This window comes from Hyaena hyaena, unplaced genomic scaffold (assembly GCF_003009895.1).
Source record: "Hyaena hyaena isolate Hyena2069 unplaced genomic scaffold, ASM300989v1 scaffold_436, whole genome shotgun sequence".
Lineage (NCBI taxonomy): Eukaryota > Metazoa > Chordata > Mammalia > Carnivora > Hyaenidae > Hyaena > Hyaena hyaena.
In genome coordinates this window covers 524,145-538,051 of record NW_024081068.1, presented here as the reverse complement: position 1 = coordinate 538,051, position 13,907 = coordinate 524,145, and the positions used below count along the sequence as shown (strand labels likewise).

The following is a 13,907-nucleotide window of genomic DNA, read 5'->3' as shown; positions in this document are numbered from 1 at the left end:
GGCTCGCTGTGTTACTTACTCCCGGCTCGGGTTCTACCTCTGGAGGCGTTCTGCGCCCTCCGATACCCGTCCCAGTGCAGGTAGGGTGTGTTTGCGGTGGCAAACGCTCAGTTCAAACAAAACCCTTCCATCTTCCGCGTCCTGATGGAGCGTCTCTGAAAGTATCCGCGTGCGTTCGTATCTCCTAGAGTTCCGCCCACGTCCCTCTCTGTCTGGATCAAATCCTTGTTTACTTCAGACTCCACCGGGATTGTTTTGTGGAGCCAGGGCCATGTTACTGTTTGAATTTGGGAAGTTGTATGACGGGTCCCCAGTGGAAAGCACTGTGATCCTGGCTTCCAGGACTCATGCTCTCGGGCTCAGCGTTTTGCGTGCCTTTTTGGCTTGGAACGTAGCGCAGGCCTTGAACATAGCACATTTGAATTTTCCAAAAGTCTACAATCTTTTAACGTTCTGGACTTTAATCAAGAATGCCACTTAAAAGGGACTTTGTCTATAGGTAATTGTGTGTGTGTGGCGGGGGGGGGGCGACCTCCTTGTTCAAGTTTCAATACTTAGGCCTGTCTGTCCCACCCCTTAACACTCCTCGTGCCCATTAAGGGGTTCGTGTACAACTGCAGGTCGTCTGTTTTCTTGTAACCATCAGTTAATGAACTAGTAAGACAATTAATTTCTCCTCCTGAGCAAAATGTCTGAGACATACGAACGCCACACATTTTCTGGGATGCCGATATGTAATTTGCAGATGTAAACCAAGTTTTAACGTGACCTGGCATGGAGAGAGTGAGTTAAAAGGGCCGAGGAAATGGTTGTTGATTCACATGACAAAATGGGGTAGTGAAGGGTTCGCTGGGCTGGGAGTTGGAAAACTAGGAAATCTGGGTTTTAATTAGGTAGGTCTGAATGGTGATTCTCGGTGCCACCTTGCAGAAATTACAGCCTCTCTGCCTCAGTTTCCTTATCTTCACAATGGTGAAAGGGTGGTGTCTAAGAGCCTTTCAACGCCAACATTCTAGGATGCTAAAAGACATAATAGTGTTCAGATACATAACATTATTAATATAAATACCTGTCTCTCAGGGAAAAGGATAACCAGGTGTAGAATTATTCAGTCTTCTGACAATTTTTTACTTTCTACGTTTTCAAAAAGAAAATATAGGGGCGCCTGGGTGGCTCAGTCGGTTAAGTGTCCAATCTAGGCACAGGTCATGGTCTCACGTTCGTGGGTTCAAGCCTCACCTTGGGCTCTGTGCTGAATGCTTGCTCTGAGCCTGGAGCCTGCTTCAGATTCTGTCTCCTCTCTCTGGCCCTCCCCACTAATGCTCTGTCTCACTCTACCCCTTAAAAATAAGTTAAGTGTAAAAAAAATTTTTAAACAAATATATTAGGGCCACTTCAGAAAAAGAATGAATTCAACTATATCATTAAAACTACTTCATGAGGAAAAACTTGTTGCAGTCTGCTTCATTTACATGACAGCAGACATAATTACAGTCTGATGATGCCTTAGGGCCTTCCCACCCCATGTCCTCTTAGGGAAGTGCTTGAATATGAGTAGCAAAATGTACTAGGATGACTTTTCTCCGATTTTGCCCCCAAATCTGGTTTGTATAGTTTTTAGGAGGAAACTTTCATTTGAAAGACACAAAATTGTTTATCAGTGAGTGGTATTTAAGAGACAGGTAAAGTCTTCTTCTGATTGATCCTCTCATTGTCAGAATCTGCCTTATTTTCCTGTCTTCAGGTTGGTGAAGGCAGAAAATATTAAAAAGGCAGAAAAAAGTTTAGAGCCGAAGCATTTGCTTCATGTAGATGCCATCGAGGTGTGATCATAAAAGTTGACCAGTATTTTCCTGGTTCCGAAAGCACATCTGTCTCTCTCTGCCATAAAATGTTTGGGATCTCTAATTTAATTTCATCTTAATGTTTTTTCTCCTGCAGCTTAGAAAGAGGTATTTTTCTTTCACTACTACTTTTCTGAAACTTCCCCGCCTCTCACATAGTTTTAAATTAAAACATTTTTGCTTCCTTCTCGCTTTTTAATATGGCAAGTTCCAGTCTCCATTCTCCTGACCCTTAAAAATTTAGCAGGATGAGAATTAGGCTTAAACTGAAGCAGGCCCAAAGGTTTTTAGCTCCGGAACCCAGGAGAAATACAGTAAAACAACCAGTAGCCCCAAAACAAAAGAAAAACAAAAAACCCAAAAAACAAGCATGCTGAAATTTGTGAACTAGGAGACTGAAAATGAGGAAAATCTTTTATTGGATCTCCTTGATGGCATAAAGCTTGTTATGATTTTTTAAACATAGTGAAAGTTTTAGAATATGGTTATTTCTCAGTATTTCTGATGTTTCTGTCTACCTGAGGTCAAATCCTTTTAAAAGATTCCTCTACAGTAACAGTATTGAAGACTTTATTAAAGAAACGACTGTGCACTCTTGCCTTGTTCCTGTTAATCCTGCTCTGTATTTAGAGACTGGTGCCAGTCAGGTTGAGGCTTCAAAGGAGTGAGCACAAATATCTGCTATATTCTAGGCAGTATAGTTTTGGTGATAGAATTCATTTCGGAAAATATCATTGAAGTTACAGTATAAGCAAATCTCAGCAACTTTCAGATGGATAAACAGAAGGTTAACAAGAAAAGTGATGAGGGAGCCTCAGCATTCCAAAAGAAAGGAAAGGAACACGGAGGTTATAGATCTAGGAGTTTTTTGCATTTAAACCACCAAGAAATCAAGGCAGGCAGTGTTCTTATAAAAATTAAAAAAGAAATCATCAAAATGAACAGGAATCCCAACATAGTTCAAAATATGCGCATACGTGCGTAACTAGCTCTTCTGATAAGGTTGTCCTGATTTTAATGGTTTGCCCCCAACTGCACGGACTTTGGTAACTCACTGGGGGGAGTCGATGGCACACAACGTTCTTCTTCCAGTACAAGTTAAAACGTCAAAGCAGGATTTGTGAACAGTGAGTTTTCACAAACTCCTTGTGAGGGTTCAGGGTCCTAGGCCTTACTGCTCTTTGATCCATTCCTGACTCTTTCTCTTTCTCAGGTCTTTATCATGGTCTGTGTTGGGGGGTGGGGGGGGGTGGGGGTCTGATCCTGCTTGCTGTGATTTCCCTGCCTTCCTTAGAAGCTGGAATTCTCTGCCAGCTGGGGTGTGACCAATGGAAAGCCAGAGCAGGGGACAACGCACGCAGCCCCCAAGCTCTGTACTCTGCCCAGGACCTCTGACCCTGGGCTCCAGCAACACGGCCTTTTCCCTTTATTCCTCCAGCGTTTGGGTTGTAGTGGCTTCATCCTGTTGGAAATCGCTGTCCCTGTTTTGTCTCTCAGCCCCTCAAGTCACCTGTTTTGCAAATTCCTCGAATTAAATTCTCCCCGGGTTGAATGCTTAGAGCAGTTTCTGTTTTCCGGGCTGGAGCCTGACGCCACACGTCCTATTGTATGCTGTATTGGCTGATATACGTGGAAAATCTATCACTCTTTGATTTTCCTTTGCCAGGAATTTTTTTTATTGTGCTATTTAGAAAGTGCTAATAAAGAGTTCAGTCCTCAGAAAATAAGTAAACACTTCTTAAAGTGGTGTTTTAAAAATTTTTACTGTTCAGTCAGAACAATGCTTAACTGAGCCTGATACAAAAACCCCATGCTAAATAGAAGGGTGGCATACAGTACCTGTCAAGGTTTAATTTATATCACATGCCTTCTGTAAGGCCCACTCACCAGCTCATCTGCCAGTGGTTTTTCTGACCCTGCGTATCTTAGTGAGGAAAAGAGAGAGAGAGAGAGAGAGAAGAGAAAATAGAGAAAAACAATTAATTATTAATTTGAAATATCACATATGTGGATCCTTGGGATAATATTTCAAAGTCTAAATTATGTTTACATTTTTTTTCTCCTCCCTCCCCACCCCTGTCGGCAGGACTTCTTCTAGGTGTTCATTGTTCCTAGTCAGGAAGAGGCAAAAAGAGGGACAGCAAAAGGGATCTCTAAGAATTTTTGGCTTTCGTTTATAAAATCCGAAAAGTTCAAGGAGAAGAAATCCCAGGAAACCTCCCAAAGTATCTTGAAGACGCGTCAAAAGGCAGAGGATTCGCCTGAGCCGGATAGGACCTCCCTGGGCACCTACAAGGGAAGAGGGACAGGGATGGTCAGTGCTGAGGAGAAACCGGGAGCTTGGAGTGATACTGGAGGGGTTGCCCAAGACGAGAACGAGGAGTTGGCAGAGGAGTCTATGAGGTCATGCTTCCTGGCCTAGCGTACAGGTTTGTCGTGGGAGACGAGTCATTGCCCACATACCCCCTGGACCTCAACTCAACTGTACTAGGGATTATACTAGTTCTTCTGTCCGTTGTCCACTAACACCAGGTCGCCACAGTGACTGGTCCGAGTGTGTGCGGGAGCCACCATGAAAGAGCTCTCTCTTTTTTTGTTCTCTGTACTTGAACATGGGGAGATGTAAACTGCCACCACGAAGCAAGAGTGTGCTGGAGAACAGAGCCAACACAGAGAAAGAGGATCCAAGAGATGGAGAAGGAGAAATTGGGTGCCGAAGACTTTTGAGCCTGGATCAAGCTGTTCTTGGAGCTAAACCTACCACCAGATTCTCAAGTTATGTGAGTAAATCAGTTCTCTTTTACTAAAGTCAGTCAGGATGGAATTTTGTGTCAGTTGCATTAGAAAAGAGTTCTAACTGATACACTTGTCCTTAGCACCTTTTCAAGGCCACAGCTTACCTGATGACTAATAGTGGATGCATACCATATGATACCAATTCATTTTGCTACTGCTACTGGGCAGGGCAAGGGAAAACCTAATATTATCACCTTGGAAGTGGCATGTCAGAATCAAGTGGGAATGTGCATTGTGGGTTAACTTCCAAGAAGGATGAAACTCTTCTTGTCCTAGTCATTAAGCCTTTTTTCTTTCCTTTTTTTTTTTTTTTTATATTTATTTATTTATTTTGAAAGAGAGAGCGCGTGAGCTGGAGAGGGGCAGAGAGAGAAAGGAGAGAGAGAATCCCAAGCAGGCTGCACACTATCAGCGCAGAGCTTAGTGTGGGGCTCCATCTCACAGAACTCATGACGTGAGCCAAAATCAAGGGTCAGATGCTTAACCGACTGAGCCACCAAGTGCCTCTAAACCTTGGGACCACAAGCTAGAAATCAGTGGTCAAAGCAGGAGACGTGAAACATGGCAGCCTTTGGTCCCTGTGTATCTCCCATGTCTTTAAAAAAAATTTTTTTAAAAAATGTTTTATTTATTTTTGAGAGAAAAAGAGAGAGAGAGAGAGAGAGAGAGAGTGCAAGCAGGGGGAGGGGCAGAAAGACAGGGAGACACAGAATCTGAAGCAGGCTCCAGGCTCTGCCCTGTCAGCACAGAGTTGGACGTGGGGCTCAATCCCACAAACTGCGAGATCATGACCTGAGCTGAAGTCAGAGGCTTAACCTACTGAGCCACCCAGGGGCCCCTATATCTCCCACCTTTGTATTGCTACCCTCTGCCTCCAGTCCTAGCCAACTAAAAGTAGTTTCCCAAATTGCTCATGCTGCTTCATATATTAGCAACTTGGCACTAGCTCTTCCCTCAGGCTGAAATGGATTTCTCCTACAATCTACCCTGTGAGACTCAGCTGATGTGTCCTAGCCTCTCTTAAATTTACCCTGATACTGACAGTGCCCTGCTTTTCACACCTAGCATCCCCAGAGTCTAAAATTGAGCACTTATTGTGTCACCCTCTGTTTATCCTTCTCCTGTGACATATATGCAATTATTCGTTTATTTCTCTCTCCTGCTCAATTGAGCTCCATGAAGGCAGGAATTCTTTCCAATTCTTCCTGGAATTTTTAGGGACCTGGCTATTAAGCTATCAAAAATTCTTTGTGAATAGTGGAAATAACCGAGTACATGAAGTGACTGAATATAGAAACAGAAAGTCATACATTTTCATAGCTGGGACCTTGGAGTTCACCTAATCTTTATGATCAAAATATTTATCACAATAGAAATTGCAAGGTTATAAATTCTGAGAGTAGAATATTAATTTTAATTAGAACTCCTATTATCCTTTATTTTATTTTTGCATAAATATAGCAACATATTACAAAGTACTTACAAGAATTCTCATTTTTTAAACTTGGCTACGTTTCTTCTCTATTTTAAATTTAAAATTTTTAAATTCTGTTTAAGTATTTTATTTCCTATGCATGTCTGTTTGCTCCTCAGACCTAAATAATATTTATGATTAAATAATATTTTATGATAACCAAGAACCAAAGCATCAGTTCAAACAGTACAAGAAATGAGACATTTAACAGAGCCAAGCTAATTATAGTTGGAAAAAGACCCTCCACCCACTTTATACAAACACACACACACACACACACACACACACATTCATATCCATACTCTTTAATAATTCCGGGATTTCAACATCTTTGTGTAGGAAGGGAATCGCTGTCACTTGAAAAGGTTACAGTAATGCATCCTGTTTCTTATAGACCTATAGGAATCTGGGCATGGTTAGAAGCAAGAGATGAACCAAGTGGGAATTGACATAACTCTGCATAAAAATGTAGCCGGTACTCTCCATGTAGGGTGGATTCAGTACAGATTATGTTTGGGGAAATGCTTCTTTGTTTTTTTAATGTGAATTGTCTTTCATAATTATTATTTGCGCTTGGAGGATACATACGTGTAGAATCCAAACGATGATCAAGAAGAATGAGGTGGCAAATCTCACTGCTACCAATAGGCAAAAATGGAAATATGAATGCTATAGGCACTATACTGTTACAGGCTTGACTGAGCCTTCGGGAAGACTATTGCTGCAAATAATATCCTGTGGGTTACACTGGTTGGGAAGGGGATGAACCCTCCAGGAGATTCAACTACTGTCAGTAAGGTGTAAGGTAGTAAAGATACAGACTATAGAGCAAAGAAGGAAGGTGCTTTCTAAGAGGAAAGTACACAGTGGTGGACCTTGAGATTAAGGAGGTAAGGATCTCTGTGTAAGTATTTTACATTACGTTTTTTGTTGCGCTTATCCTTTGAACTATCAGGGAGTTTTATTTTGTGAACAGTTTTAAATCTTTTCTCTGTGTGGTAATTCTCATTTGTTTCTAATCTTTAGTTGTTATTAACACCCGTAGGGACTCCTGTGGTGGGAGTTGGGACAATCAAAGAAAAGAATGAGATAGGCAAGTACAACTTTCTGCATATCGCACCTCCCCAAGGGGTGTAGTGTTGTGGTCCCCACTTTTGGCAATGGCGGTGGGGGAGGGGACGGGGAGGGAAGAGTAGACGTCTGAGGAAGAGCATGGAGAACAAGGCCCCTGAAAGGGCGATGAATAAGCATATATCCTCCTTGTGGTTAAGCAGATGACTCAGAAGCAGACATGGGGTAGGGGTGGGGGTGGGGGGTAGGGTGATGGGGGCTGGGGTTGGAAACCTTTGTCAAAGGAATCAGAGCTTCCTGCCTATTCTACTTTCACTCCTGAACCACCAAGCTGCCCCTGCTATCCCAAAATCTGGTGATTTTTTACCCCTTTCTTCAGCTTTCATCATTTTTTACCTAGATTTTGGCAACAGCCACCTACATTGTCTCCTGTCACCAGTTACTTCCTTGCTCTGGTCTGGTCCTCCTCCATAGCATCACCATGGCTGTCTTTCTAAAGAGCACTGGCCTGTGACCGGTGCTCTTGCCAGTACCTCCCTTAAAAAATCCTTCTTTCTGCCTCCTTATTGTCCTCAGAATTTCTCTTGAAAAGTTGGCACCTTTCATTTGGAGACTTAGTTAATCAAAGCTATTAGATACTTGTTTGGTAAGAGGTGCCATTAAACTCATTTGTCATGCTAAAAAGATTCCATTTAAAGATTTACCCATTTAAAGATTACGCAGATTTTCAGTATTGAGACAGATGGCCCCACAGTAGAAGCAGTCATGTCCTTGAAAATCTATTTTGTTTAGGAAAGTAAATGTTCACACACTGATCAAAAAAGACTTGGGGGATGTGCCTCTTTGACAATTCTATAAATCCACCAAATATTTCCGTTCATAGATGAGTCTGGGTGGAGAGAGATGATAATAGGATAGAGACAATCCCAATTCATGGTGGGGTCCATGAACACAGATTTTGGATACAAATGGATCAGTCCTTGGGCATGGCTCTTTACCTCTGCGACTCATTTTATCATGTTACATCACAGGCTTAATAGCACACACAGCCCACTTAATTTCCTGAGACTTAGTTATTTATAGATTTTAAAAAGTCTTCTATGAAGTTAAGTTCATGCCTGAATTTTTTTAAATATGCATCACGATTTATATACACATGGAAGAGAAAGGAAGAGCCAGAAAATATGCCCCTTTATGCATCCCGGTAAGTCATGCCATTGAAAAGGGGACCAGACACAGCTTTGAAATCCAGTCTGGAGTTCCAGTTACCCCTCTCTTTTCATATGCTTTGTCTATGATGATTGAATGGATTGCATGAAACTGATATATGAGTCTTTTCCTCATCTGTATTGTAGAGAAGCACACCGTCGACGTCTTTGTACGTGTCATTAATATAAAGTTTCTCCTATATCAACAATAATGTTATCACACATTCAACTTTGGTATTTAGTTTATATGCCTTAAATTCCAAAGCTCTTCACCCACTACTGCCCACATATGCTGACAACTGTTCTGATCCCAGCAGGAGTAACAGATTTTCTTTCTTAAGCGTCGCAGAACTACAACCAGAGTGTTATTATTAGACGACAGATCTCATACTGGTTTTGCGATAGAGAAAAAAGAAAGGATTGAGATGAAAATAATCCAGGCTATTTAAAAATGCCCCACATTTTCAAAATTGTAATTCAATTTGTTTTTCAAAGGTAACATATTCAACTGGCTCAAAATTCAAAAGGCAAAAAATTGTAACCAGAGATTAATTTCTGTCAGACCCCTCGTCCCCTGCCATTGGGTTCTTCCAGGCCATGCTAATGTTATAAAATGTTTTTATTTTCTCCCAGAGATAGTCTACGAATATACAAGCAAATGTAGACACACATATGTGTTTAAGTATATACCTTGTCTATTTTGCCTTAACAACTTATTTTGGAGGTGGTTTTGTATCAGTACATATAAAGCTTTTAAATTATTTTTTTTGGTTGCATACTATTCCGTTTCAGGAACATACATGGATTATTTGCCAGTGCCATGTGAATGGATATTTAAGGGGTTTCCAGTCTTTTGCTAGTTATACCCTTGTGATATCCCTATACCTACATCATTTTGCCTCTGAACAGCTATGTCTTTAGCATAAACGCCTAGAAGTTGAATTTCTTGGTTAAAACTATGTGTTCTAATTTTTTAAGAAATGTAATTTATCCATTTTTGAATTGTGGTAAAAAAATCAAAATGAACAAATGGATGCATTTTGAAAAATAACTCTTTCTCCTTCCCCCTTTGCAGAACCACATACTTCCTTTCTCCAAAAGCAAATTTATGTCTCCAGCTTCTTGTATATCCTTTCAGAGATTTTACATACACACAAACACACACACAGACATACCTGTATGGACAGGAATGTGTATATAGGAGAATTTAATTTATTTAGTCAGATTTTATTTATGTTTGAGAGACAGAGAGAGAGAGTGCACAAGAGGGGGAGGAGCAGAGAGAGACACACATACACACACATACAGAATCAGAAACAGGCTGTAGGCTCTGAGCTGTCAGCACAAAAGCCTGGCAAAGGCTTGAACTCAGGAGCCATGAGATCATGACCTGAGCCAAGGTCAGATGCTTAGCTGACTGAACCACCCAGGCGCCCCCAGATTTGTATTTTATTACCTACTGTCGACTGCAAGGAACAGAAGGCTCTTGCAAAAATGGCTAAAAGGATTCAGTGTAACCATTTAAGTTAGGAACATACTCTTTTATTGCCTCATACACCATCATCATTTGAAGTGATAATTCCACTAATTTTCTCTATGCACATCTGTTCTGTGTAGAGGGAAAGGAGGCTATAAAGAGCCCTGCACTGTCCTCAGCCAAAAATTGTCTGATGAGATCCAGTCTGGAGTTCTCTCTGTATGCCTGGTAAAGAGCAGTTACTCTATAATCCTATCCTCCTTACCAAGTGCGTCTCTTCCTCTTTCTCTTATGGTCGATTCCCTGTTCCTTCTGGGACATGCAATCCTCTTTGATTAGTGTTCTCACTCTCTCTCTCTCTCTCTCTCTCTCTCTCTCACGGACACACACACACACACACACACACACACTCACACTCTCTCTCTCCCTTCCATCTTCCAGAACAAGAGTGTCTAGGAGGTAAATTTTTTGAGATCTTGCATTCTTAAAAAAAAAAAAAACCACCTTTATTCTTTCTTCCCATTGATTGGCAATAGAGTTTTAGGTGGGAAATACTATTTTTCTTTTTTTTTTTCCCTCCCAGAATTTCACAGGCATTACTCCAGTCCTACTGCTAAGAAATACAGTGCTGGGGCACCTGGGTGGCTCAGTCAGTAGAGCGTACGACTTTGGCTCAGGTCATGAACTCATGGTTCATGGGTTAGAGCCCTGCATCAGAGCCTGGTGCCTGCTTTGGATTCTATGTCTCTCTCTCTCTTTCTCTGCCCCTCCCCTGCTCATGCTCTCTGTCTCTCAAAAATAAATAAACATTAAAAAAATATGTATTTAAAAAAAGAAATACAGTGCTATTGTGACTTCTGACCCTATTTTTTTCCTCTCTGGAAACTTTTGTGATCTTCTCTTTGTCTCCAGTATTTACCAGTGCCAATGTTATGCCTTGATGTGATTTTATTATTTTGAACACTGAATAGTCCTTTCAGTCTAGAAATTAATGTCTTAGAGTTGTGGAGAATTTCCCTGAATTATTTTAGGAATTTTTATTATTTAATAATTTCCCCTTGAATATTCTTTTTTCTCCTTTGCTACTTTTCAAGTACATATATATGTTTAGGTATATATACAAATATGTATATATTTGAATTCACTATATATTTTGAGAAAATTTCTCAACTTTATTTTCCAACTGACACTCTTTTTTAAAAAGTAATCTCTGTACCCAATGTGGAGTTCAAATTCATGATCTGAGATCAAGAGTCAGATAAGCCAGCCAGATACCCCCCAACTGACATTCTTACGTACTTTAAATTTTTTGCTTTTATGGTGACTGTATATGTATACACACACACATTTGTGTGTGTGAGGGAAAAAAGCCTTTATTAATAAATAGGCTACAAAGAAATAAATAGAGTGATGGTTTGTTGGGGAATAAAAATTCAAGCAGAATCTCTGTCTCTTTCTACCCCAGCTCTAGCTTTCAGCTTCTGGTTTCATCCTGGCCAATTTGGATGACAATCCAAAATATTCCCCCCACTTTTCTCTCTCTCTGTGTATATATAATAATAATATATATATTATATGTTTATTTATATATAATATATATATTTATATATTACATATATAATAAAATAAACATAGCATTTACCATTTTAACCAATTTCAACTGTACAGTTCAGTGGCATTAATGATATTCACATTATTGTGTAACTGTCCCCACCATTGATCTCTACAACACTTTCATCTTCCAAAATTATGATTCTGTACCCATTAAATAATAACTTCCCATACTTCCCTTCCCCAAGCTTCCTGGCAACCACCATTCTGTTTTCTGTCTTTATGACTTGATAAGTTTAAGTACCTCATTTAAGTAGAATTGTGTAACATGTGTCGATTGAGTCTGGCTTATTTCACTTAGTGTAATGGCTTCAAGTTTCATCCTTGTTACAGCATACGTCAGAATTTTGTTCCTTTTTATTTATTTATTTTTTAAAAAATTTAATGTTTTTATTTATTTCTGAGAGAGAGAGAGACAGCGTGAGCAGTGGAGGGTCAGAGAGAGAGGGAGATACAGAATCTGAAGCAGGCTCCAGGCACTGAGCTAGCTGTAAGCACAGAGCCTAATGCAGGGCTTGAACTCACAAACCATGAGATCATGACCTGAGCTGAAGTTGGACGCTCAACTGACTGAGCCACCCAGGCGCCCCAAGAATTTTGTTCCTTTTTAAGACTGAATAATATTCCATTGTATGTATATACTACATTTTATTTATCCGTTCATCTCTCAGTAAATGTTTAGGGTGTTTCCATATTTTGGCTATTGTATAGAATACTGCTATAAACATTGATGTATCTTATTTTTTATTTATACTATGATACATTTTTTTCAGGAGTTTTCTGAATGTTCCATTTGTATTATATTTTGTTCTTTTTTTAAGGCCATGAAATCTTATCTTAATTCTCTGAAGTTATAGATGTTATTATATGTATGAATTTATTATATACGTAAACTTATTTCTCCCTGCATGGTATTCATTTCTTCCAAGTTGCACTTGATTGCTTGTTTATTTTGGTCTCTTTTCCATGTTAGAGGTTTTTTTTTTTTTTTTCTCAGGTATCTTGTTATCTTTGATTTTCTACTCTTGATTAAGAATGAAAGTCTAGGGGTGCCTGGGTGGCTCAGTCGGTTAAGCGTCCAACTTTGGCTCAGTTCATGATCTCATGGTTTGTGGGTTCAAGCCCCGTGTCAGGCTATGTGCTGACAGCTAGCTCAGAGCCTGGAGCCTGCTTCAGATTCTGTCTCTCTCTCTCTCTGCTCACACTGTCTCTCTCTCTCAGAAATAAATTTAAAAAACATTAAAAAAAAAAAAAGATTGAAAGCCTAAAAGCTGATAGGGAGCTCTGAGTGCGCATATATATGTATGCGCGCGGGCGCGTGCGCACACACACACACACACACACACACACGGGGTTTACTGACCTTGAGCTTTACTGCAAGGGGATCTGGGAAGGCTATGTGTTGGGCATCCTTGTTACCAGTATTTTTAGGTCTTTCTGGTTGGGATGGGCAGGTTCCCAGAGAAAAGTCCATCCCTGTCCTTCCTAGAGGGTTGAGATCTGGCTGCCAGTGTCCTGGGGGCTGAGTATGGAAGGGAGTTTGAGGGGATGTTTTTGATAGAATATTCAGGTCTTCAAATGTGCCTAGCCTCTCTCAGTCCAAAGTAAAACCATAGACTTGTCCAAAGTTGGGAGTCAGTCTCCCACTGGCCTGGAGTTGAGAATCAGAAGAGATAATCTCTTCTGTCAGCATTGACCCAGTCCTTCAGCACTGACCTTGCCCCTTTCATTTTCAGGTCCAGAATTACCTAGCGCTACCATTTCTTGAACATTCTGAGGATTCTGTTGCATTAATGGGAATGTTTCTCAGCTTTCCCCCATGACAGCTTAGTTTCTACTCTGTGAGCTCTGCTATATCAGTCAGGTTTCGTCCACCTATTTTCTAATGTTCCAAAGTCTGTTGCTGCTCTCTCATCTCTTCCTCCCCATCTTTTTGTGTCTTTTAAAAAAATGCCGGGGCGCCTGGGTGGCTTAGTCGGTTAAGCGTCCGACTTTCGCTTGGGTCATGATCTCGCGGTTGGTGGGTTCGAGCCCCGCGTCGGGCTCTGTGCTGACTGCCAGCTCAGAGCCTGGAGCCTGTTTCAGAGTCTGTGACTCCCTCTCTCTCTGACCCTCCCCTGCTCACGCTGTCTCTCTCTCTCCTAGAAATAAATAAAAACATTTAAAAAAAATAAAATAAATAAATAAATGCCTTTCAGATTGCTTTCACATGATTTTCTGAAGTGAGAGCTGTTGCTATGTGTGTATTCAATCCTTCCTTTAACCCTAAACTGGCATAGCATACTCAGTGCTTGTCTGGGAAAGAGGATAGGACCTCCTTGATTCACCAAACTTCCAATCAATTTAAGGATTTAAAATTGCTTTTTATGCCATTAACTTAATGCTGCCTTATTGAAAATACTCATATTTCCTCATTTCAAGGTAAT

General features: G+C 40.6%; 1 protein-coding gene across 2 annotated transcripts in view; it reads left to right on the top strand.

The window, feature by feature from the left end:
- Nucleotides 1–41: 41 nt before the first annotated feature.
- Nucleotides 42–13,907, top strand: part of GPD2 (glycerol-3-phosphate dehydrogenase 2) — a 225,550-nt gene continuing 211,684 nt past the window's right edge. The window contains exons 1-3 of one of the 2 annotated variants that reach the window (XM_039253007.1): nucleotides 42–80; nucleotides 3,931–4,273; nucleotides 4,377–4,624. Coding sequence is in view for 1 of the 2 variants with exons in the window: in XM_039253009.1 (XP_039108940.1) it covers nucleotides 4,623–4,624 (2 nt within the window). In the remaining variant the exon portion in view is untranslated. Of the gene's footprint in view, nucleotides 81–3,930; nucleotides 4,625–13,907 lie in introns of both variants that reach the window. The other variant, XM_039253009.1, reaches the window with a different exon arrangement.